Genomic DNA, 24042 nt, shown 5'->3' with positions numbered 1-24042 from the left:
TGTGGGAGTTGTATTTTTTAGTTACCTGCACAGTCTCCTCCGCCTCCTTCTTTTTCTGTCCTTAGGGGGAAAGGGGCAGCTGCTTGTGGAGCGCCCCTCCCCCCGGAGATGTAGAACCCAATCCTATGCATGTCTACTCAGAAGTAAGTCCCATTAGAGTCAATGGGACTTACTCCCAGGAAAGTGTGGAATGGATTGCAGCCTCAGAGCCCAAGCCTATGCATGTCTACTCAGAAGTAAGCCCCATGGAGCCTAATGGGACTTACTCCCATGTAAGTGGGTACAGCATTGCAGCTTTAGGCGGACCTGTGAGTAAGCCCCATTGACTCTAATGGGGCTTACTTCTGAGTAGACACCGCTGGGCTTGTCTGAGGCTCTTCCCATCCAGCCCCCGCGCCGACAGCAGCGCCTCCAAAGCACGCCCACGTGATGCCGTCCTAGCCAAGGCCGACCCCGGAAGCACCCACTTTGATCGCCAGGGGGCGCCTCCTCTCTGAGGCCAGCGCTGGGCCGCGTTGACGTCACTTCCTGCGGAAGACACGCCGATCCTTGCCGCCGCCTCGCTCCGCTCTTTCTTTTCCGCCGCCATCATGGGCCGCATGCACGCTCCCGGGTGAGTCCCGCCTGGCGGGCTGCGCCTCGGAGGGCGGCGTGCCGTGGCGGTGGTCACGGGCCGCCTCGGTGGCCTTTTCGCGGGGCGGAAGGGAAGGAAAGGCCTCGCGTGGCTGTCCCCGGGGCGTCTCAGCTGGCTCTGGAGCTGCCCACTGCCTCCCTCAAGAGGCCTTGGAAGCGCCCTGCGGAGGGGAGGGGAGCCTGGCCTGGCCGTGGCTTGTGTGCTGGGCCTGGTGTCCGGAGCCTGGCGGGCTTCTTCCACCTCACTCCCTCTCCTCTTTGGTTGGGGGGCTGCTATGTGGCAGGGAGGTGCGCTGGGTGGGGAGGCAGGTGAGGCAGGGCCTCCCCACTGGAGTCCTTTGAAAAGTGTGAGGCGCCCTGGCACTCACCACCCATGCGCTCCGCATCTGCGTGCATCTCCATGCTCCACACATGGGTGGTGGGTGCCAGGGCGCCTCACACTTTTCAAAGGACTCCAGTGGGGAGGCCCTGCCTCCCCACCCACCACACCTCCCTGCTACATACAGCTCCCCCAAAAGCACTTACCTTTATTTTTTTGAAGTGTGTAATAAGTCTGCAGTATCTGCCTTGAAATGCGTGTTGGAAACGTCTTTGCTCACTTTCCTTGGCTTCTTTTCCTACAGGAAGGGTCTATCCCAGTCAGCCCTGCCTTACAGGCGAAGCGTTCCCACTGTAAGTGAAGATCTCAGCTTGGGGGTTTATTTTAGGTCTTTTGTTCTGACTTAAACGCATGTCGGTAATTCAGAGGGCATTACTTCTAAGTAAGAATTGTAGTGTCCTGAAGTGTATAAATGTGTGGTGCAGTCCTATCTGTACTTAACCTGTTCTTACGTGGACCACAGGTGTATTCATTTGGTCCTTGTTGCATATATGCAATGTTGGGCAGAAATGACTTTTGATGATGATGATGATGAGATCTTTATTGGCATATACAAGAAATGACTTTTTAAATCATTGAAAAATCAGTAGAATGTACCTTTCATTGAGCCATTTCTGCCCGATGTTGCATGTACGCAACAGGGATCAAATGTGTACACCTGTGGGCTTGGCAGAAATGGGTTAATAGGATTAATCTGATACATGCATGGAGAATTCAACTCTGTACTTAACATTATCTGGATTTAATGATTTTTGAATACCAGAGTTTTCCTCAATATTAGATACTATCTTAAGACACAAAATAGCAAATAAGCCTGTGCACACTTAGAGAGCAAATCCTATCTCCTTTGAAGCATTGTGTATGTGCAGAAGCTCATGGCACAGTGAACAACTCTCCAAGGGATGTGGCATTTTGGCTTAAATATCAAAATGTTGGAGAATAAGCTAGTTATCTTTTTTAGATGTTGAGAGTTTTAATTAAGCCCCTTAAAAATAATCAGTGGGTTGTTTCCTAAGTAGAATGCATTCCTAAGTTGTTGCATTCATGCTACTTCAGATACAAGCCTTGCGATACAAGGACATCTGCAAGAGGGATCTGAAGTCCTTAGGGATGGACCTCAACAAGTGGGAAACCCTGGCCTCTGAGCGGCCCGCTTGGAGGCAGGCTGTGCAGCATGGCCTTTCCCAGTTTGAAGAGACACTTTGCCAACAGTCTGAGGCTAAGAGGCAAAGAAGGAAGGCCCATAGCCAGGGAGACAGACCAGGGACAGACTGCACTTGCTCCCGGTGTGGAAGGGATTGTCACTCCCGGATTGGCCTTTTCAGCCACACTAGACGCTGTGCCAGAACCACCTTTCAGAGCGCGATACCATAGTCTTTCGAGACTGAAGGTTGCCAATACCAAGATACAAGCCTGTGGCTGCAAATTCACTTAACTCAGAAGTAAATTCTGTAGACCTTTGGGATTTATTTCTGAATTAATAGGGTTACTTGGATTTAGATTTGTATGATAACCTGCAGACTGTTATTTAAAATGAGCCATGGATGCTATTTCTTTAAAATAGACCAGCAACTAGGCATTTAGTCTTAATTCTGATACACGCATGGAGAATTCAACTCTGTACTTAACATTATCTGGATTTAATGATTTTTGAATACCAGAGTTTTCCTCAATATTAGATACTATCTTAAGACACAAAATGCTACAGAATTTCTACTCTTGTGTTCGACCTGCTCTCTGGAGGTTTGGATCAGGCATGGTTTGGTGTAGTTCTCAAATCAAAGACTGTTATTGAACACATTTTATCACAGGACCTTTCTGTGATAAACTTTCTGTGCTTCCTTGGTTTGAAAAGAAAGAGGTGCAGGAAAAGGACAGTGATGGTCAGGTGCTGGAGAGTCTTTTAGAAAATGCTCTTTATGCCGGTCTCCTACCCCCCCCCATTGAATCCGTTGAACACAAGAGGAGCAGCATGACCTTTCACACTTCGTGGCATACCTCTTGGTAAAAGGAGTGGCATTTGGCACCTTGTCTGAGGAGCTGTAAGATTTGGGGCTTACCTTGCTCCCCCTCCAAGCTTTTGCATCATCTGGAAAATAGGCTTCAGCTTTCTCTTGTAGGTTTTTGAGTGATGCAGTGTAATATCCAGCTTAGCTTAGAAATGACTTTAAAGTTATGCAAGTTAATGATAAAGTAATTACTTGAAAGACACTTGATGATCAAGAGCTTTTAACTAATATTGTGCTGGAACTTTAATCTTTGTTTCCTATATTCTTGAAAAGATAGATTACAGCACTTTCATACCTCTAAATCTATCTAATAGGGGCTTCAGATAGATCTGACATAGGATTTCAGGGCATTTTGTTTTCCCATTTTGAAGAGTATGAAAACCAGTTATTAGGAGAGGGAACTGATTACAACTGGTAACTGCTTTAGTTGTATTTTTTAAGTGTACTAATACTGTGCCTTGAAATATCAAATGTTTTCATTATTGCAAAGTCCAGTTGCGAATGTTTGGGTTGATGGTGCGAGCATTCTGCAGTCATAAACTGCAGTGGAACTGGAACAATTTCCAGACAAGCTTGAGCTCCTTGCCACTTGGGTGTCTAATTAAGATGTGTAGGTGTGAATTAATTTGTCTCACAACTGAATTCTTGCAGTGGTTGAAACTTACTTCTGATGATGTCAAAGAACAGATCTACAAGCTGGCTAAGAAGGGCTTGACTCCCTCGCAAATTGGTACGTTTTCAAGTGAAACACAATGTGTGTGTGTGCTTGGTTATTAATCCTGCTAATTGCTGTTACATTCCTGTTAGTTGATGGGGTGTCAGTAAACTTGGCTGGCATTTTTATGCCAATTCTACAACTTGACAGTTTAATGGAGTGTTTCTCTTGATTATAGAGATATAGCTTTGTTCATAGTTAAGCACTACAGCCCTATTTATGTCATGTTTTGTAATGTATGGGTTTGGAGCTTAGATTTCAGTTTCCTTCAGGTAACAAGGAGTACAGTTGCAAATGCTAAAATCTGTATTTAAAGGCATTGTGAAGACCTAAGTTCTGTGCATCAAAAATAGGCACTGTCTGCAGGCCTGTACAGTAAAGGTCTACTGTTCTTCAGTATTGGCCCTCAAGTGCCATTGTTTTTGCTAAAATTCAAAGATAAACAATGCTGACCCCATTCTTCAGATGGGTACTGATTATTGACATGCAAATCAATAGTTGTATTTCTCAGAGTATCCTGTTTTCCCGAAAATAAGACCTAGTTTGTTTTTTGAGAATTGCTGAAATATAAGACCTACCCTGAAAATAAGACTTAGTTGTGATCAGGGCCAGGACAGGATGGGGGTGGGTGAAAGCGGTGCTCGGGCAGGGGCAGGTGGACAGCGTGACCGGGAACGCTGCACTCTCGTGCGCACCACCTAGAAAGCGCCTGCTGTGCTACTTTGGGCAGAGGATGCTGAGGTGGAAAGCAGCAAGGGAGGCAACCCTGCCTACTAGGCTCTGAGGCTCTTCACACTTTCTAGGGAGTAAGTCCCATTAATTATAAAGGGACTAACTTTAAATAGACAGGCACCCTCCTGGGCACTGAAGGGACACCCTCTCCACACCTTCTAGGGAGTAAGTCCCATTAACTATAAAGGGACTGACTTATGAAAGTCTTATTTTCAGGGAAACACAGTACTTTTGCAACTGTTTCCAGTTTTTATTGGAAAGGGTGCGTTTGTGTTGGCTGATTCTTCCTTGGGTGCCTGAGTATCTCTACACATGTAACTAAGTTGCCTGGCATTTCCAGCAGTATATAACCTTTTCTCTTTCAGGTGTAATCCTGAGGGACTCCCATGGTGTTGCCCAAGTTCGTTTTGTGACAGGCAACAAAATTCTAAGGATTCTTAAATCCAAAGGACTTGCCCCTGATCTTCCAGAAGACCTTTACCACTTAATCAAGAAGGCTGTTGCTGTTCGTAAGCATCTTGAGAGGAACCGAAAGGTAAACAGTTGCCTGCATTTGGTTTGGTTAAAGTGGTTTGGTTAAATTTGGTTCCTGTGATTTGTCCTAAGCCGTTAAAGGGAATGCCTCTGGGCTGCACAAACTCTTGTGGATTGTATCCTATGTACTGCAACAGGTCTTCAGTGATCTTACCTACCCTTTCTTTCTAGGGGAGATCAGTGCATCTCCCACAAGTGGAGTTCCACTCAGATGGTGACTCTGTGTGGGATTTGTCCTTCCCATTACAGCCCTCTGTTCCACATTATATCATGTTATATCAGGGATATCCAAACTACGGCCCGGGGGCCAAATCTGCCCTTCCACAAGATTTTATCCAGCCTGCAGCAACTTATTTTTTGTTAAGACCATTTGCTAATATTTGACATTATTACTCATTATATATGGCTTCTCAGTTTAAGCATGGCATTGCTCCTTGTAATTGTAACATTTCTCTTTTGTTTTGATTCATTGGATGCTGATTACAAAAAAGATCCAAGTAAAACATATTCATTCATTTAAATTTCATTCATTTATAAAACATTTTTTAGCCTGTGAAAATGTTTAAAATATACAACATGGCCCTCATACTGAAAAGATTGGACCTCTGTTCTACACTGTTCATGATCCCCTCTCAGAAAACTTACTTTGAGAAGGAGGGGTAGGTAAAATGACTTGCAGGTGTGCTGTTGGCATTTAGAGTGCAACCTATATGTTCGGACCCTGCTTTTCTGAAAGGTACCCTAAAGAGCATACAGAAAAATGTAATCCAAAGAATGATAAAATACAAGTAGGATGTAGTTCAGCAGGTGAAATTTTCTCTCCAAAAAGCATCATTTGTAAAGATTTGTTGTTTTGTGTTATAAGGATAAAGATGCCAAATTCCGTCTCATTTTGATTGAGAGCAGAATTCATAGGCTGGCTCGCTACTACAAGACCAAGAGAGTGCTCCCTCCCAATTGGAAGTAGTAAGTATAACACTTTTTGACTTTGTTATCAGAATCTTGCTAAAGAAGCAATTCACTTCTCTTTTGCTGCGTGGCAGTGCAGTCAGCAAGTACAATTGGAATAAGCTTCTCTTGGATATTTATTTTTCATATATTTATACCACTGTATTTCCAAGGTGCTCAGGGTGGTGTACATGGTTCCTTCCCTCCTTTTGGCCTCACATCAACCCTGTGAGGTAGGTGAAGCTGAGATATAGTGACTGGCTCCAGGTCACCCAGAAAGCTTTGTGACTGAGTGGGGATGTTTAGCTTCTAAATGAGCACTGCTGACCACACGAGAAGAAGGCACTCAAGTATCTTTTTTTTATACTGGAAGGAGTTTTTACTTATTCCTAGTAATGTGCATGCTAGATTGGATTTATTGCATAGTTTTTAGCTGCCTAGGTCACTTGAAGCTTGTTCACTGTTCTGATTGTGTTTCCACCAAACAGATTTTTCTGTAATGTTGGCTAGCCCTTTCTTGGATGATTGAGCTGCTGCAATTGATGTAAAATGCCTGAATGCACTCTCAGATGGGATACTTCCTCACTTTGTTAGAGCTGTCTAACGCATCTTTTCTTTCCCTTCCCCCCCCCAGTGAATCATCCACAGCTTCTGCTCTGGTTGCTTAAGAGTTCTTCTGTTCGCTCAAGGAATTTGAGGATTTGTATCCTGTGACCTTGCCATGTCAGCTTCAGAGAAGGATGTTGTAGAGATGTCTCTCTATTTAATATTGGTAAAATAGATTGTCATCTTGATCATACCAATAAAAGCTTCTGGTTTTTTCCACTGATAAGCCTCTTTATTTTTTTTTGGAGTTTGTAAACTGAGTTCTTGTTGTAAAACTGTATCTGTTCTCTGAATGAATTTTGAACTGCTTGTTGTTACATTGCAGTGTGTGAATAAGGTAAGCAGAAAGGGCAGCAGCTTGCTACAACTCTTGGCTGGTGGTGGTCAGTTACTACACAGTTACACACTGAGCTACTATTGGAAGCTCTAGATTGTTTTGAGGAACTTTACAAGAGGAAAGTGGCTGTCTTGCCCATGCCATAATGCTGCTCGCAGTATTGCCTAAGTCCCCATGAGAGGTTTGGAATAGGAGTAGAGTCTGTTCTGTTTTCTCTGTTCAACAGAACAGAGAATTGGGCTATTGCGTATGCCAGTATTCTCCCTGTTGATTATTTCCTTACCACTTGTGTTGATCTAGTAAACTATATTAACTAGTTTACTAGTTAACTCTAATAAACTAATGCGGCAGGAGGTCTGGTCTAGAGGGTAGAGCCTCCATTTGCCTGAAGATAACATCCACAGGTCGCCTGTTCAAGGCCACCGGCACTGTGCGACCTTGAAGCAGCTGACAAGCTGAGCCGAGTTATTCCATCTGCTCTGAGCATGGGAGGATGGAGGCCAGAATGTGAAACCAGATCAGAAAGAAACATCTGAATGTTGTGGTTCTTGAAAGATAGAACCTTCTTTCAATTGTAAAAATCCCTATGGGGATTTAAATAGCCTGCCTATGTAAACCGCCTTGAATAAAGTCTTGAATAAAGACCAAGAAAGGCAGTATATAAATACCTGTATTATTATTATTATTCATTGAGTCAAGCATGTTATTGCTTCCTCAGTGGCCATTTTTACCTATATTCAGTTGTGCATGGCCCTGAGCAGAAAGTAATGCAGACTTTGTTTGGGTCACTAACTGTGCATTGTTGTTCATGTATACTCAGAAGTGATCATTGCATTCAGTGGGACTTGTTCCCAGGTAAGCATGCACAGGATTGCATCTTTAGTAAAATAATATGCAAAAAATGCTTATGAAGTCTTCAGTGCTGTTGGCATGTTCAGTTCCTCTCTACCACATATACTGCATGTGCAGTTCCTCCCTACCACATATACTGCAGATGCATGTAGCACTAACCCCTCAGGACCTTAAAAATTTTAGAATACATGTAAAGGGACCTTGGCTGTTTACAGAGTTTTGTCATGGCACCATGTAAACACAAACATTTTGATGGAGCTACAATGCCTTCATAATGAAAGCAGTTTTATTGTAAAACCATGGCTTCCTACTTCATGAATGAGTTTTTCCCAACCACAGATGTGCAGTTTGGCAAAGGATGGAGCAGGCACAATGTGGAACTGGCTTTCTTTCCCTAAACTTTTCCCCTGTACTTTCCTTCTACAAAGAAGGCAGGGAATGTGGGCTCATGGTTTGCAACTTATTCATGTAGTTAAAAAAAAAATTCTTATTACATTGGAACAGAACCATAGGCTTTAAAAACCATTGAAACAAGTTTCAATGGCTATTTAGTGTTCATTTCATACTAGCAATAGTAATTGTAACTGCAATCTTTTGTGCATTTTTCCCCTGGTCCCATTCAGTTTAACTGCAGAGATTTTGACATCACCCCTGTGTTTCCAGCCCATCACAGCTGTGTAAGTATACAACTTCATGTGGTAGTGTTTTTGTTTAAAGCGAGAATTTAGAGATTGTTGCAGCACAGAGTCTCCTGATTTTATTGCTTTTAATACATCAAGTCTCCTAGGGCGCTATTCAGAGCTAGTAAATGTGGTCCAAATTAGTGAAATAGCACCAACTGTAGCAATAAGCTGCAAGGAGTTGATCCTGTAAGGCAGTGTTTCTCAAACTGTGGGTCAGGACCCACTAGGTGGGTCCCCATTCATTTCTATATTTTATTTTTAATGTATTAGACTTGATGCTGCCATGGTATGTGACTGCATTTGGGGAAATGTTAGACCTGTACTTTTAATAAGCTACTTTTCCCCATTTTCCTGCTTGATGATGTCACTTCCAGTCATTACATCACTTCTGGTGGGTCCTGACATTCTAAAAAGTGGGTCCTGGTGCTAAATGTGTGAGAACCACTGCTGTAAGGCATATCAGTTAATAGTGTTTCTAGAATCCTCTTTCGGTTGAAGAATTGAATAATATTTGGAGTGTTCTCTAGGAAGAACAAAATATTTGAATCCTTAGTCACAGAAAGTGGAGTTGGACATGGATTAGAAAAATCTCAGTGGGTCAACAGCATAAAAACCTAGTATCCTAATAATCTAATCCTTGGGCACAGATTTCATTCTTCCTGTAAGGCTTTCTGTTGGCAGCTGTGTGTGACACCTAATGGTGGAATCTGAGATGCAGGGGTGGGCAAGATTTATTCTGTGAAGATTTTGAATCTTAAATGACCATCAGCAGTGTTTAAAGATATTGACTGTTTGAGCAGAATTGAGGCAATTGAGTAGTCCTGACAGATTAGAGATGCTGTTCATGGTGTTTGTTTCCAGTGAGTAAGATAGCTTTATACCCTAAGCCTTACTGAACACAATGGGCTTACTTCTGAATATGGTAAATAACACCATTTTCAATTGCTTCTATCAGTGAGCTACCCCAAAAGAGATCCATTAAACCAGTGGTTCACAAACTGGTTGGTTGCAATCCACGAGCCTGGGAAGCACTTGTCCCTGCCTCTTTAAGGGACAGAGGGGGGAGAAAGCAGCAAGCAATCCCCAGGATTGAGCTGCTGCCTGGGAAGAGGTATTGTAATTTACCTGAGGGAGTAAGTAAGTAATTTAACATAAAAATTAAATCCCCTATCTACTCATCCAATCCATAGGTTATATGGCCCATTTTCCCCTCAGTGCTAGGAAGTTCATGGAATGGCTTCTAATTGTCCACAAAAGTTTTTACTGATTTATCTTTAAGAAGAATTGTAAGTTTATCCATTTCGGCCAAATCAATACTGGGCAGGAGGTCTGGTCTAGAAGGTAGAGCCTCTGTTAGCCCAAAGATAACATCAGAAGGTTGCCAGTTCGAGGCCACCAGCAGCTCTGTGAATGGTGATGTAGCAGCACTATGCTACTTTGGGAAGCACACAAGGCTTAGAACCTTGTTGCTTGAGGGAGTGCAGAGAGCAGAAGCAGAAGGGGGTTGAGACTTAGAACTAGAGCAGCAAGGAGTCAGAGCAATGAATGAGACAACAGACAAGGGTTCAAATGTATATGCAGGGAGGAAGCCGGAAGCGGAACGGAGTGAGATAGAGTGAGAGTCCTCCTTACCTAGTTTCCTCCAAGCCTTTATTGACTTTCAAACACATGAAACAATACTGATAAGCTTCTAGCTACAACTAGCTGACTTCTAGCTAACCACAACACATTCTTAGATAATGACTGCTTAAGCACTGGGCTTAGAAACTCAGCATATTTTCAAGGCTAGCAGAGTGTGCTCTGCACAATGTAGGCATGCCTGCTGTTGTTCCCAAATATGCCAAAGCATTTCAAAGCCCAGTGCTTCTGCTACTAATTACTACATGGCGAGACCTTGAAGCAACTGACAAGCCGAGCTGAGTTATTCCATTTGCTTTTTGGTGTGAGTGAAGAATCTTGGCTGTCCTTCATGTGAGAGATGAAGGAGCTGCTTGTCAGCCTGCATGGGAGGCAACCGGAGGTCAGGAGTGAGACCAGACCAAGAAAGATCCATCCGAAATGTGTGGTTCTTGAAAGAAAGAACCTTTCTATGATTGTAAAAATCCCCTTGAGGTATTTAGATACAGCTTGCCTATGTAAAATGCCTTGAATAAAGTCAGAGGAGTAATCCAATGACCAGAAAAGGTGGTATATAAATATCCTGTTGTTGTTGTTGTTGTTTAGCCACCATTCTTCCAATGCGGATATCTCTGGAACTTTCCAGTATTTGGCATACAATGTTCTTGCAGCAGTTGTCATATATATAAAAACATAATTTCATAAGCTTTGTGAATCAAATCACCCAATATTCCCAACAAAAAAGCTTCTGGTTTCATTTGTAAATTTACTTTAAATATCAATTGCATTTGCTGGTGTATTGAAGTCCAATATTTTTTTGCTTTTGTACACGTCCACCACATATGATAAAAGTTCCTTCTTGACTTTTATACTTCCAATATCTATTCAGTACATTTTCATACATTTTTGCCAATTTACCTGAAGTCAAATACCATCTATACATCATTTTAAAAAGTTCTCTTTCAGGCTTGCATTCAATGTAAGTACATGTTTCTTAAGCAATTTTTTAAAAATATTGTACAACATAATTAACAATGGATTTACTTCCAAGTAAGTATCAATAAGATTTCAGTTTGTCTTTTGTAGGGAGGTTCATTGTGAAGTTAAACCATTTTTGTACATGGTTTCTTCCACCTGTAATAGAATGAGTGGTCAGGACGATATTTCATTAATTCTATGAACCCTTGTGTCCCTGCTAACAGTTGTTTATCTTATTCAGAAGTGATTCTTGCTGCCCCTCCTGTAACAAGCCAATTCTATCCGGTTCTCAAGAACTACTTAGAACAGCCATTTTCAATCTATTTCAGCTCATGGCACACTAACATGGCACTAAAATTGTCAAGACACACTACCAGTTTTTTACTTACATTAAATCACTACATTACTATTAATTTTAATTAATACAATTAAATCATTACATGACAAAGAAACACAACAAGCTTGGAGAGGAAAGTATATGTGATTCTGGAAATGAGGAAAAATGTTATTAAAGTGTTATGCCAGCAAGTGCTGGCAAAGAGAAGTCAGATTGAGCACATAGTGGAGAGATGAGGGGTGTGGGGCAATGAAGAGACATGGTGGAGACAACTGCAGGATTCAGCTGGAGTGGGGATGAGAGAGAGAGAACATGAGGCAAATTATTCTGGACCTTTCAAAGATGGGGACGAGAGGGGAGGAACAGTAAGATTGGTGCTAACTACAATTGAGATGGGGGGGAATGTGCCTGTGGAAGGGGGTGGGGTGGGGAGAAGAGAAGGACCAATTGCCTGCTCCTGTATTTAAGAAGAAAATGAGACCAAAAGCCCAATCCTAGGCATGTCTGCTCAGAAGTAAGCCCCATAGTAGTCAATGGGACTTACTCCCAGATAAAAGAGGATTCCTGCTCCTTTTTCTTCTGCTGCCACCTGAGGCTCAAAGCAGCCACTTCCCCCAAGTAGGCAGCTGCTGCCTGTCCCCTCTGGTCCTATGGCACACCTGAGGCAGCCTGAAGGCATACTAGTGTGCCACGGCACAGTGGTTGAAAACCGCTGACTTAGAACCATCACAATTTCCTCTAGTAATCCAACATTCCTTCTACAAGTTCTCCTTTGAAAGAGATTACTTTTTATTTGATCTCAAGGAAACAAACTGGTAATTGCAGTAATACATTATCCCCCTGAAGCTGTCTTTTGTCCCTAGCAAATGATATATAATGGCAAGATTCAGCCAAAGTTGAGCCCTTTTTACGTTCTATTGATCTCTGTACATGGGTTGAGTGTGCGCTTGCATTTTTTCCCACTGAAGTAAAGAGGACTTTGCTTTGACTGGATTGTGCCCTTCATATTTTATAAACCAAGGGGAAGATTAATGGGACTTATTAAAATCAGGCAAAAGCCTTTGTTGTTTGGACTCTTTCTGGAGGAGAAAAGTTTAAAAGAATTTGTTCTTGGCTGCAGTCCCCAAAATTCTGTACTAGGAAGAACTACTATTGGAGTTGATGAGTGGCATTAATATTATATTTTCTAAATATATGTACATGCTTACCACTGTCCCACCCCCAAAATGCTGTTTTGGGGGATTACAGATTACAGCCCAGTTGTAGTGAGGTCCCTGTGTAGCTGTTTCTGAGAAGTATCAGCAGAGGTCCCTGTGCTCCAACAGTGTTAAATTTGGATGCTGCCTTTGGCAGCTCTTTAAAATGCAAGCCACATGATCAGTGTTTCTTTTCTGCAGCCAATGTTACCTACTAAGGCTGCCAAGAAGGGTACTTAGAAAACACTGCAGGTGGTTCTTTTTTCGGGGGGGGGGGGTATCAAAGTCCTTGTGCTTGCTCTAAATGGCTAAATCCTGGGTTTCACTGGCAAACGTGCTGCTGGCCCTTCTTTGTTTAGCTGAGCTACTGATAATTTTATTTTTTTTAATGCATTCCACTCCTTAAAAACTTGGTGTGTTCCTGGGCAAGTCTGTGGAATGGCTCTGAGTTGCATTTGTTAATGCTTCACTGTAGTAACAACTTGCTGTAACAAGTATATCTTCCCATGTCTGTGACAAGAATCTCCATCAAGGAAGCTGTTTTCTAGGTTTTTCTTCCAGGTTGCATAAAACAATGGATGTGGCCAAGGCTTCTTCATTCTTAATACTTTTTGTGCCAGTCACAAGCTGGGAGCCTGAAATGACCCTCTAATCACCAGCAGGCTGACTTGTTCAAGCTTTTTCACCACTGGGATATTTAAAAATTAATTTATCCTTTGACGTCACCAGCTATAGTTACATAAGTGTGAGGTTAATACTAATTACAGTGAAAGATTTGCCATACTTCACTTCCTTCAGCTGTAGTAGCTGGGCAGCCCTGATTTCTCCTTCCCTCAGGCACAATCTGCCCACAAGGTTATTTCTTGTTGCCTGTGCTGAGAGAATTGCTTTACTGAAATCTGACAAAGGCCATTTTTCTTTAACATCGAAAGGCACCTAGATGCTTCTGGGAAACTTCCAAAAAGAGTGTGATGGCAATAGCTTCCCCCTCAGTTTCTTTAGCATCCAGTCCTTGGGGATTTACTGCTTGAATTTGGAGGTCAATGCTCTGATCAAATAGCCATATACTGTATTGCAAATAGACTCAACCAGAAATCGGGAGATACAGAGGATCCTGTGATCCATCTTTCCAAGAGATCTGACCAATCCTGGCTGTTGTGGTTCTTGCTTGTTAATTAGGAGACGTGGTTTCTGCAAACTAACATGCCTGGTCTGCCTTTTGTTGGCATCCTTCAGCCTCGGAAGACTATGGTATCGCACTCTGAATGGTGGTTCTGGAACAGAGTGTCCTCTCCAGTGCGCGAAGCCTGGGTAAATTAGATATGGAGGATAGACTGTTTCCCATGCAGAAAATCCCTCCTCTCCACGTTACTGAAATGGTCCAATGGAAAGGCAGAAGCCAATACGGTTGGTTCCAGCGGTGTCGCAGGAGTTGCCAGAACGTGACTGTGTTCAGCCATGAACTGCCTCAGGGACTCCGGCTCCGGATTTTGCCTTGAGGTTGACTCCTGAAGCCTTTTCCATAACTGGATGTAGCCACAAGACAGTGGAGGTTTGGGATCAGAGTTTTCCTTCTCTCAGATGAGCTGCCTTCCCAGGCTAATGAGTCCCATCTACCTGGTGGCTGTTTAGTCACCTCTTATAACAAGTACAGCTAAACTGAGAGCCTATTCTTATCCCCAGCCCCCAGGGGACCCCCCTGGTCTGCCACTGTGGCATAAATGGATAGTTTGTGACTCGGAGCAGGGAAACCTGGCTTTATTTTAATTTTTTAAATATATTTTATATACTGGTTGTAAACAAAATTGTCAAAGTAGTTTGCAAATGAAAGTAATTAGATGATTACCTATCCAAAAGGGGCTCACAATCTAAAAGACATAAGGAAACAAGGAGAAGGAAGTAGAAGCAAGGCTAAATGGCAAATATAGGTTATGTACCCACCAAAAGCTATATAGAGCTTTCTGTGATGTTGTACTTCAAGTGGCTTCATTTGTTGGTATTTTTTATACCCTGATTTATCTGCTACTTTTTGGTCTTCAGCACAGCCTGTTCTTCTCTCAAGAATTTTTTTGAAATGGTTTCCTAACTAGAAACCAAGGATCCCCTATGACCTATGGCAACTGCAGCCATATCCTAGCTACTGAAGACCTTTAACATCAGAAGTTTCTGCAGCAGCTAAAGAGGTGACGTCCTTAAGTTCTGTTCTGATCAGGAAGTCAACCTAACACATCCTGCACAAGATGCTTTTGTATCTTGCAGTAAGTTCCAGGAACTTTAATGAAGTGATTATTCTTTTCAGGGGAAATAGCTAAGTCTGACTGCAGCTAGTTTACTTTAGACATAAAAGAACAATTTTATTGTTCTTCCTGTCCGCTGTGCTCTGAACACTCCAAGGTTTTCTTGATAGCTAGTGGTTATAATCAGCAATGCCTTCAGTAATACCTAACAATGCTGACAGGTTATCTTGAGCCAAACAGTTGGGCAGACTGGCTCTTATACATGAGAATGTTTAATAATTTCCACTGATAAAGAAGCAAAGTGCTGATTAGAGGGGGAAGTATCAATTTGCTACTTCCAAGAGTGGGGCCTGGGTATAAGTGATCATCTAGCCCTGTGTTTCCAAATGACGTAAGAGGTTACAAAATGTTGGAGAATCTGTTACAGCTACAGAATTCAGTCTTCTCTTCTATTAAAACAGGACACCTCATGGAATCAGCATACACTATTCATTAATCACGTTCAGACTGCTATATTGTATGTCTCAACAACCCTCAAGTACCCTCAACCCTACAGTGCTGCTTATTATTGGAAGAGCAGGACAAAGGGCAATTCACATTTATTTTTCAAGACAAATTTTAATGTGCATATCAGAAAGCTAAAGCAAAGGTGGGCCACTTTTTCAGCTTGGATGGTGGAACAGGCACACACTCCCTGGCCAGGCTCCTTTCAAACAAAATTCTTCCTAGGTGCAATATATTGTTTTCCTGAAATGTAGCTGTGAAGTTTGGGAGAGCTGGCATAGGGGTGGCAGCCAAGAGACTGAGCTGAAAATCAGGACATCTGTGGTTTGAATTTTGCCTCTGCCATGAACTCATTGGTCTTAGAAAAGCTGGTCCCTCTCAGTCCCAAATGCAATATGGGGATAACAACACTTATCATTCAGGGTTGGTATAAGGACTACATCAGAACACATGTAAAACATTTTGCAAACATGGAATATTTATTTGCTTCTTAGCTGGTGGATGCCCTCATTTCTTTTTATGTATATCAACTTCCCAAAATACAGGTGTTTGTGTATTGCGGCATAAAAATCTAGCATTTTTTTCTTGACATAATGGCTCTAGGCCAGTTTGGTTTCTAAAATGTGTTACGGCTGAGTTAGAATTTTAGCCCATGTGAGATGCTGCTCCTGGTAAAGTGCCTGGATGCACTTCAACGTGCTAATCTCTAACTGGGGGCAGAAAGATCTGCTTCTGCATGAATCATCACAGACCCCCTGAATCATCTGGCCTGCACCCTATACTTCAGTTAATTATTGGGAAAACTGGGCTCTGTTTATTTTCATGTTGGACTTGTCCAAGGGCTCTTGGCAGGTGTCATTTGAGATGTCAGCCGAGGACAAGTTGGTCTTTGTGGTCATAGTCCTTCATAGCAGGGACTATGAGTTTGGATCTGTGGACCACCCTGAACCGTCCAAGGACTAGTTGACTGTTAGAAGATCTGGGTGAGTTTTTTGTGTTGGGGCACTTGGGAGGACCACATGCATACTATCAGGGTATCCAGGAGGCTGCCTTAATGGCAAAGGTCAATTAATGCCCAATTGGTTGTCATTGTATAACCTACCTAGGGCATAAGGTGGAACAGGGATCCCCTACAGGCCAAGGCCATCTAGAACTTGATTGGGACCAAGACTTAAGAAACAGGTACAAACATTCTTGAGCCTGATGGGGTATTACTGAAGACTTGTCTCACTATAGTGCCATGACTATCCCTCTCTCGGATCTGCCTAGGAAATGCAGCTCTCATCAGGTTTAATAGTGCACTGAGGGCCAGCAGTTGTTTAAGCATGCCCTTTTCACTTGTCCTGCCACAATGGTCTGCCACATTCCAATACTGTTTGGTTTTAAGGAGACACATTGGATTTGAGGGATCTTGGTTACAATGGAGGAAGGTTTTCCTTTTGTCTAGCTCTTTAGACAGAAGAGCTAGAAGAGAGGCCCCCCATTTACCTCAAAAAAAGTTAAGTGGGAGCAGAGAGGTGGGTATTATTATTTACACAGGCCAACACACATTTTACTTAAGCGTTACACCAATTCCTAGGTATATCTGGGGTGCTGATTCCAAAAACGGCATCTGTTTTGCCCTGTCTAGTTTTGGAGACACGGCATAGCCTCTTTAGTGAATGGTTCAAGCAACTTCCTCATGAGGAAGCCTACACCATGGCTTCCTCATGAGGAAGCTGCTTGAGCCATTCACTAATGAGGCTATACTATGTATATCTCCAAAACCAGATGTGATAGGGCAAAACGGATGCCATTTTTTGGAAACGGCACCCCAAATTCATAACAAACCACCATGAAGTTTGGGGAAAACTTTTCTGACCCTCAATTTTGTAGGCCTGTGTTATTATTAACAGTATTTATATACCGCTTTTCAACAAAAAGTTCACAAAGCAGTTTATAGTACCACTATACACTGGTTCCCATTTACTTGTCATATGAAAATGTCTCATCTGTTTTTTCAGTGTTACTTGGGTTATGCGCATTTGTGTCAATGCACATATAACCAATGCAGATGCATGTTACCTGTCATTCAATTGGGCAGCAGGGTAAAATTTTAGTGCCCATAAGGCTTGTGTATCTCAGTAGTATATGGTCACAACAGCATATCACCAGCTTTGCCTTTCTGCCATTCTCTCCCACCCCACAAGGGTGTCAGGTTTTGTGAAATATCCCTTCATGAAGTGGTCAGGCATTAGGCAAGGCTTTTATACCATTTTATCCAGTGCGGAGGCCAAAATCAGGTGGAAGTAGGTCTAGACATATAAATGGTTGGCACAAGTGGGAGTTTGGGAGGGAGAAAAGCAGGCCAATAAAACACACATATGGCAAGAGACTTGGGCCAAGTTGGCCTCTAAGTGCAGCTCTTGACAGGCAGCTAGTCAGTAATAAATGTGCTGGAGGTGGCCAGGGCTGCACATGAGTAATCAAGGATGACACACTCCCCAGTGGGCCCAGCTCCTACATGCAGGCGGAAGGCAAATGCCACTTTGTAAGGAAAACAGGAGGTGCTTGCAGCTCGCATTGGTTTCAGAGAGATTTGTGGTTGCTCTAAAAGTCAGGGAAACAGGGTATGCAGTAGTATATAGTGGTTAAAAAGCTTTCTAGGCAGCTAGATTAATGAGTCCTGAAAAGAGCTTTTCAAAGAGTGCAAATTAAAGCTGAACTAAAAGAAACCATGGGAGCAGCACAAAAGGCCAGCATTTACAAACGAAGCAATATCCTCCCACAGATTTCCTGCGGCAGTCTGTTCGAACAGCACTGAATATGCTGGAGATGTGGGGGCCATTTCCCCTCAGTCTTGTGGCAAATCTCAAGCCTGTTGATCACACAGAGTTATGCTCAGAGCTCTCATTTTATGCTCAGGGGACAAAGCACTTACACTATGATTTCTCCCTTTTCATCTTCTTCTTGGGGGCTGAATTATTAACAACTGAAAGAAAAACGAAGCTAAGAAAAGCAAGCAAATGCTTCAAGAAGCAAGTCCTTTATTACAACTGGTAATTTTGTTCTGGGCTGATTCTATTAGCTCCAACAAGTTCCTAGTACAGCCATCAGTGGAAAGGAAGGTTTTTTTCACATTGAGAATGGAGCATTTCAATATCTGCTTCAGTGGGAAACCGGACTGCAAGGCTCCTGTTGTGGCTTGGCCAATGCATTTCCACTAAAGCTATGGAGTACATTCTTCCTGTTGTTAGCCTTCTTGTTTGGGTGACAGAAGCTGGAATTTGTTAGCTTTGTACTTTTGCACTTATTGTGATATTATCTGAAGAGTCACAACCTCTGCAGTAGTTCAGCATTCTCATCAGCTAAGCAATAGCATAACATAGCTAAGGCTGCAATTCTATGCACACTTTCCTGAGAGTAAGACCCATTGAACATAATGAGATTTACTTCTGAGTAGACAAACATAGGATTGTACTTTAAGACTCTGAACTGCAAGCCAGGCTGTCCCAGAGTCAAGTCCCACCTCTGTCATGAACTCACTAGGTGGCGTCAGACAAGCAAGCTCCTTCCTCCCAACCTCAGCTGCCAAAGAGGGAATATTATTACAGTATTATTAATATGGGGATGATTTAAAATGGTTCTCACCTTACAAGGTGATTATAAGAATTACATTATGATAATACATGTGAAACACTTCGAATGTTAAAAATCAGGATAGAAATCCTAAGTATTATTAATTTGTTCCTGTGTTCTCCAGATCCCACTTAGCAGAGCAAATTGTCCACAATGGCTACAGTTACACATTACATGATTGTCAAGCACAAGGGTTGATCTAATATTAAAAGGGTCTAATATTAAAAGTTATCATGTCAATGACATCTCTCTGATGTGAGAACACAGAGCCAAAAGATCAATACAGATCTAAGCAAATGTACTGTAATCTCATTGAAGTCAATCAGATTAAGGCTGCAATCCTATACAAATGCACATGGGAGCAAGTCCCAACTGAGATCAGGAGGCTTACTGTAAGACTAGGATCCTTTATATGCTTACTCAGGAGTAAGTTCTATTAAATTCATTGGGGCTTATTTCTGAATAAGCATGTATAGGATCACACTGTAAGTGTATTTAACTGGAGGGCATGCTCAGGCCTAATACCTTATAAGGCCTTAAAAACGTAGCAGGTTTTGTTTGTTTGTTTTGTTGCCTTCTTGGCCATTCTGAAGCCCGCAGAGGCGGAGGCCCACCTCTGGGGGCTTCAGGAAGCCCTCCTGAGGCAACTACAGCCCAGCTGTTGTCCCCTTTGGAGTGTTCAGGTGGAGCCAAGTCAGAGCTCCAGTTCCCTTTGGAGTTTTGAGGCTGAGCTAAATCTGGTTCAATGTAGATTCAGGGGACTTGCGTTGAGCCAGATTGGCGAATATAAAATCTGTGGGCAAACAGGCTCCACCTTTATTGGGGGAAGAGTCTTTTGCTTCTACTTTTCTTTCTTGGAGATCCATTCTCAGATTTAACTTACCAGTGAATACCAGTGAGAAGTGATCAAATTTAAAATAAGAGGGTTTAGTGAACCAACATTATGGGACTAACATTATAGCACTACCACCAGATCCACAATACTCCACATTTAAGAATCAACATTGTGGGGTGACTGAACTTAGTAGCTCTTTGAGATATCTGGTGCATTTTATAAAACTTCGAACAGAATTTAAATAGCTGGAGCATATTTAACAGCACAGGCAGATTTTTTGTGTCAGAATGATCACTGCTGGTTCATAATTTAGTTACAGAAGCCAGTTATATGAGAGGACCTCTATAGAATCTTAACATACTAATGGAACAGAATCTAAAAATCCACCTGTGGAATTTCCCCATACATTTCAGAGCTTCCGAAGAAGGCAACAAATGAGTTCCAAAGAACTCCTCACCACTGCATTCAAAATAGTCATGAACCTATACATCAATTCAAACGCTAATATAAATGGCATTTATGTACATTTGTCTTTATATGCAGCTTCTGTTAATGTATTAGAGCAGGGCTGTCCAAACTTTTTGGCAGGAGGGTCACATCATTTCTCTGACACTGTGTCGGCGGCCAGGAAAAAAAAGAATTAATTTACATTTCAAATTTGAATAAATTTACATAAATGAATACATTAGAGATGGAACTTATATGAATGAATGAAGGTCTTGCAATAGCTCAAGGCCTATAAAAGGCCTTGCACAAAGCAAGGCCAGCCTTTCCTTTGCTGCCACTGCTGCATCACAGATGTGAAACAGTAAGCAGTGGAGGAAGCCCTTATCCCATAGCTCATGTGAGAGGTCAAACAGTTGGCCGTCACATTGAGAGCAGTTGCATCAGGCCAGCACGGGCTCCAGCAAATCTCTGGAGGGCCAGAGGCTCATTGGAGACTGGAAGCTCCCTGAGGGCCAGATTGGGAGTCTTCGAGGGCCGCAAGTGGCCCCAGGGCTGGGGTTTGGGCACCCCTGTATTAGAGTCTCACCTTGCTAGCTACTTCAATGATATCTGTGATTAATGTGACTGTGCTCGCAGAGTTCTTTCTCTCTCACACATATGCACACACACACACTCAGAGGTGCCATTTCTACTGCAAGATTTGCTGACCATAGTGTGAACTCATAATAACCTTCATCTCAGTCTCTGAGTCAAAAACTGACCTGGATCTATGTAACTCAGTGTTCCATGGCATCTTCTTTAATAGCAGTGTTAATGCTTGAATGGGTCTTCTTTACAACCTTTGTAATGCATCCCTGGAACCAATTCTTGGATAGCCTGGTGGCTGCTGCCAACACCATGGAATAAATCACTTCAGAGTTTCAGTCTGGCATGTAGCCTCTGTGTATAAAAATTACAGTTCAGTATTATATCTCTGAGCTCTGCTAGGCTTCTAACTTACTGCACTCTCATGTTTTAGGGGATAAAGTCAAACAAGAAGTCCAGCAAGACAAGGATCCTGCCAGAGCTGTAGCATGGTTGCAAGGCAATCATTCTCATTAGGTTCACAGTTTGTAACCACCCTTTTCTTCTGGCAAAGAAGTTAATGGTTATCATTGCTATCAAGTTAATGGTAGGAGAAGCTTACAGGGCTAAAACCAGTGAGACATTTGAGGGGCTATATAAAACTTACTCTTTTTGTTTAGACACTGGGGACTCCAGGGTCTAGAAGAGGGGCAAGGGGTTTTTTTAATCCCCTTTTGTGGGGGTCTCAAGGAAAGTTAGATGCAGAATGTTGAATGGTCTGGAAATGCACCAATGAAATTTCCTTGGAATTAGTCAATAGGTGTGTTCTCTTTGTAAGCTTATGGACAACCATAGCTGGATTTGGAATCAAGGAAGAATTCCAGTAAGGTCAGAATGGCTTAATCATGATGTTATTTTGCCCTCTGTGGTACTGTATATTTTGGCTTTTTGCCTAGGTTTTCTACAGCTATTATACAATAAGATTCTCTTATAAGTACACCTGCCTTCTCTCAGTGGTGTATTCTATTGTGTTACACAGATTGATCTATGGAGAAGGAGACTCAGAGTGGAGGTTCCTGCCTTTGGGCTGGGAGTTGGACCGGATGAGCTTTTTTTTGGGGGGGGGGGGATGTGTGCCTATATATTTGAGCCACTACAGTCAAATTTTTAAGCACATGAATAATAAATAATAATAACTTTATTTTTACCCCGCCTTTCTCCCCAAAGGGACTCAAGGTGGCTTACAACAGGTTAAAACAGATTAAAAACAATTTAAAACAAATAAAAACATATTAACACATATCATAAAACCAGCAGTCAGATAAAAAATAGTCAGGTAAAAAGAGCATAGAGCAGCAAATCACAAAAGAATCAGGCCTGTAAAAAATATTAAAAGATGTTGAAAAGATGTTTAAAAGGCTGAGAACTCAGAGGGGTTGTTTAAACAGAAGGGTCTTCAGGCCTTGCCAAAAAGTCTCAAGAGAGGGAGCCATTCTTAAGTGAAGGGGAAGGGAGTTCCATAGTGTTGGTGCCACTACTGAGAAGGCCCTATTTCATGAAGAAATTAGTTTCATGAAGAAACTAATCCTTCACTCCCAATGGGCTATTCTCAGCAGTGTTCCCATGTGTTCCACATTTATTTTGAACAGGATGCATTTAATTGAAGCAATTTCAAAATTTCTTCATAATCATTATCAGAGGTTTTAACTACTTAATTTCCATAGCAGCACAATCTACACAAAGAATTGCTAAATTATTTCTTCTGAATACAAAATTTCTGGGGTCAGGGAGAAATTTAATTGTACCAGTAACCACATTCTCCATTAAGCTAAGTAAGAAATATGGTAAAAATCTATGTGGCTTTTTCATCCCCCAATTACAAAAGTTTTCAGTATACTCTCAATGGCAGGAATGTTACTGTTATTTCTTATGTTATTTCTTAACATTGCCAAATCTATGTGAATAATTTTGGCTGAGCTTATATTCATAGGATCATAGAGCTGGAAGCTACCCACAAGATGATCTAGTTCAACCGCCTGCCTGTAGCAGGAAATCCTCATGGAGCATCTCCAGCAGGTGTCTGTTGAGCCTCTGCTTGAAAATTTCCAGTGAGGGAGAATCCAACACCCACCTTGGCAATCACTCACTTGGTTTCACTGCCCTTACCATCAAGAATGTCTTCCTGATGTCCAACCGGAATCTTCTCTCTTGCAGTTTGGGCTCATTTGAACTAGTTCTACTCTCAGAGGTAGCTGAGAACAAATTTTCTTCTGTATGACAGTCCTTCAGGCATTGAAGACTGCTATCATATCCCCTCTCAGCCTTCTCTTCTCCAGGCTAAACATAAACATATTGCTTGCCTCCTGATTGAATTTAGGATATCTAGAAAGTGGTGGAAAGGACCCATAGGCAGAAAGCACAAGGCTAGTCCAGTGATGGTGGAAGAAGCCAGTGCTGTCATTCAGGAGACACAAACATGTGGATAGGAATCACACTGCAACTGCTAAATTGTGGAAATAATTGTCCTTCAATATAGGCAGAATACATGAAGCTGTGTCTTTTGTCCTTGTGTCGCTTCATTCTTCGCTTCTGCTGTATTACTGCTGCCATTGTTCTTGAGTAATGGGATAATCTACTTAGACTCATTTAGGTTTCACAGGCCATTGGGTACAGTGCACTTAATAAGGTATTTGTGCGCTTTTCATGTCAACTCAGCTGTTTGTAGTCCTCTTTCAGTTGCCTACCATAGGAAGAAAGGAGACCTAGCAATGCATTTTGTGACAGTGTTTCTCCAATGCATTCGATACTTCTCAGTAAGCATTGTTTAAAACAGAATATTTTTCCCCCTGGAATAATTAAAGTAATAAGTTGGTTCCATATCTTGGCTGGAGAAATATGCTAATCTCAAAATGGTTCCCAGAAGTAGGAAAAACTACCACCGTTCATCAAAAAGGGTCATCTTGACTGCAAAAGGGACAGGGCGAGAGGTCAAGGGTTTAAATAAAAATAATGCTATGAACTCATAGAAAAGAACTAGCTGGCAGAACACACAGAGATATAATTCAGGAGAATCTGTGGGCATGGAACTGTTTGGAGTTTGACAGCAATGACCATTCACATCAGTATAGCTTACGGTCCTGGGAGTGGAACAAAAAAGTGATATAACTGGCTTCCAGTTTCAGGGTTGCTGCTTTATAAAGAGATGTGAAGAACATCTCTCCTCCTATAATATGTCACTCCCAGTCCTTGTTATGATTTTGCATGTACCCACCATGTTCCAG

The 24042-nt window shown here is 42.2% G+C and overlaps 1 protein-coding gene and 1 long non-coding RNA gene across 4 annotated transcripts; one reads left to right on the top strand and one right to left on the bottom strand.

Annotated features, from left to right (window-relative positions):
* Positions 1-520: 520 nt before the first annotated feature.
* RPS13 (ribosomal protein S13) lies at positions 521-6782 on the top strand. Of its 2 annotated transcripts, XR_010794651.1 has the most exons (7): positions 521-613; positions 1257-1305; positions 3673-3751; positions 4834-5003; positions 5868-5968; positions 6124-6183; positions 6585-6782. XR_010794651.1 is itself a non-coding variant. In XM_066631775.1 (6 exons), exons 1-6 carry the CDS (start codon positions 591-593, stop codon positions 6616-6618), a joined length of 456 nt encoding a protein of 151 aa, XP_066487872.1. In that variant the 5' UTR covers positions 521-590; the 3' UTR covers positions 6619-6782. The 2 variants fall into 2 exon arrangements, 1 of the variants encoding a protein (XP_066487872.1); XM_066631775.1 differs by lacking the exon at positions 6124-6183.
* A 3228-nt stretch (positions 6783-10010) lies between these two features.
* On the bottom strand, positions 10011-23497 carry LOC136663787 (uncharacterized). Of its 2 annotated transcripts, none has more exons than XR_010795047.1 (3): positions 22928-23497; positions 20959-21136; positions 10011-11179 (listed from the first exon to the last, which is right to left on the bottom strand). It is a non-coding gene; the product is annotated as an uncharacterized lncRNA (long non-coding RNA). The 2 variants fall into 2 exon arrangements; XR_010795046.1 differs by lacking the exon at positions 10011-11179 and adding an exon at positions 18295-20362.
* Between the last annotated feature and the right edge of the window lie 545 nt (positions 23498-24042).

This window comes from Tiliqua scincoides, chromosome 1 (assembly GCF_035046505.1).
Source record: "Tiliqua scincoides isolate rTilSci1 chromosome 1, rTilSci1.hap2, whole genome shotgun sequence".
Lineage (NCBI taxonomy): Eukaryota > Metazoa > Chordata > Lepidosauria > Squamata > Scincidae > Tiliqua > Tiliqua scincoides.
This window is presented reverse-complemented; position numbering and strand designations above follow the sequence as displayed.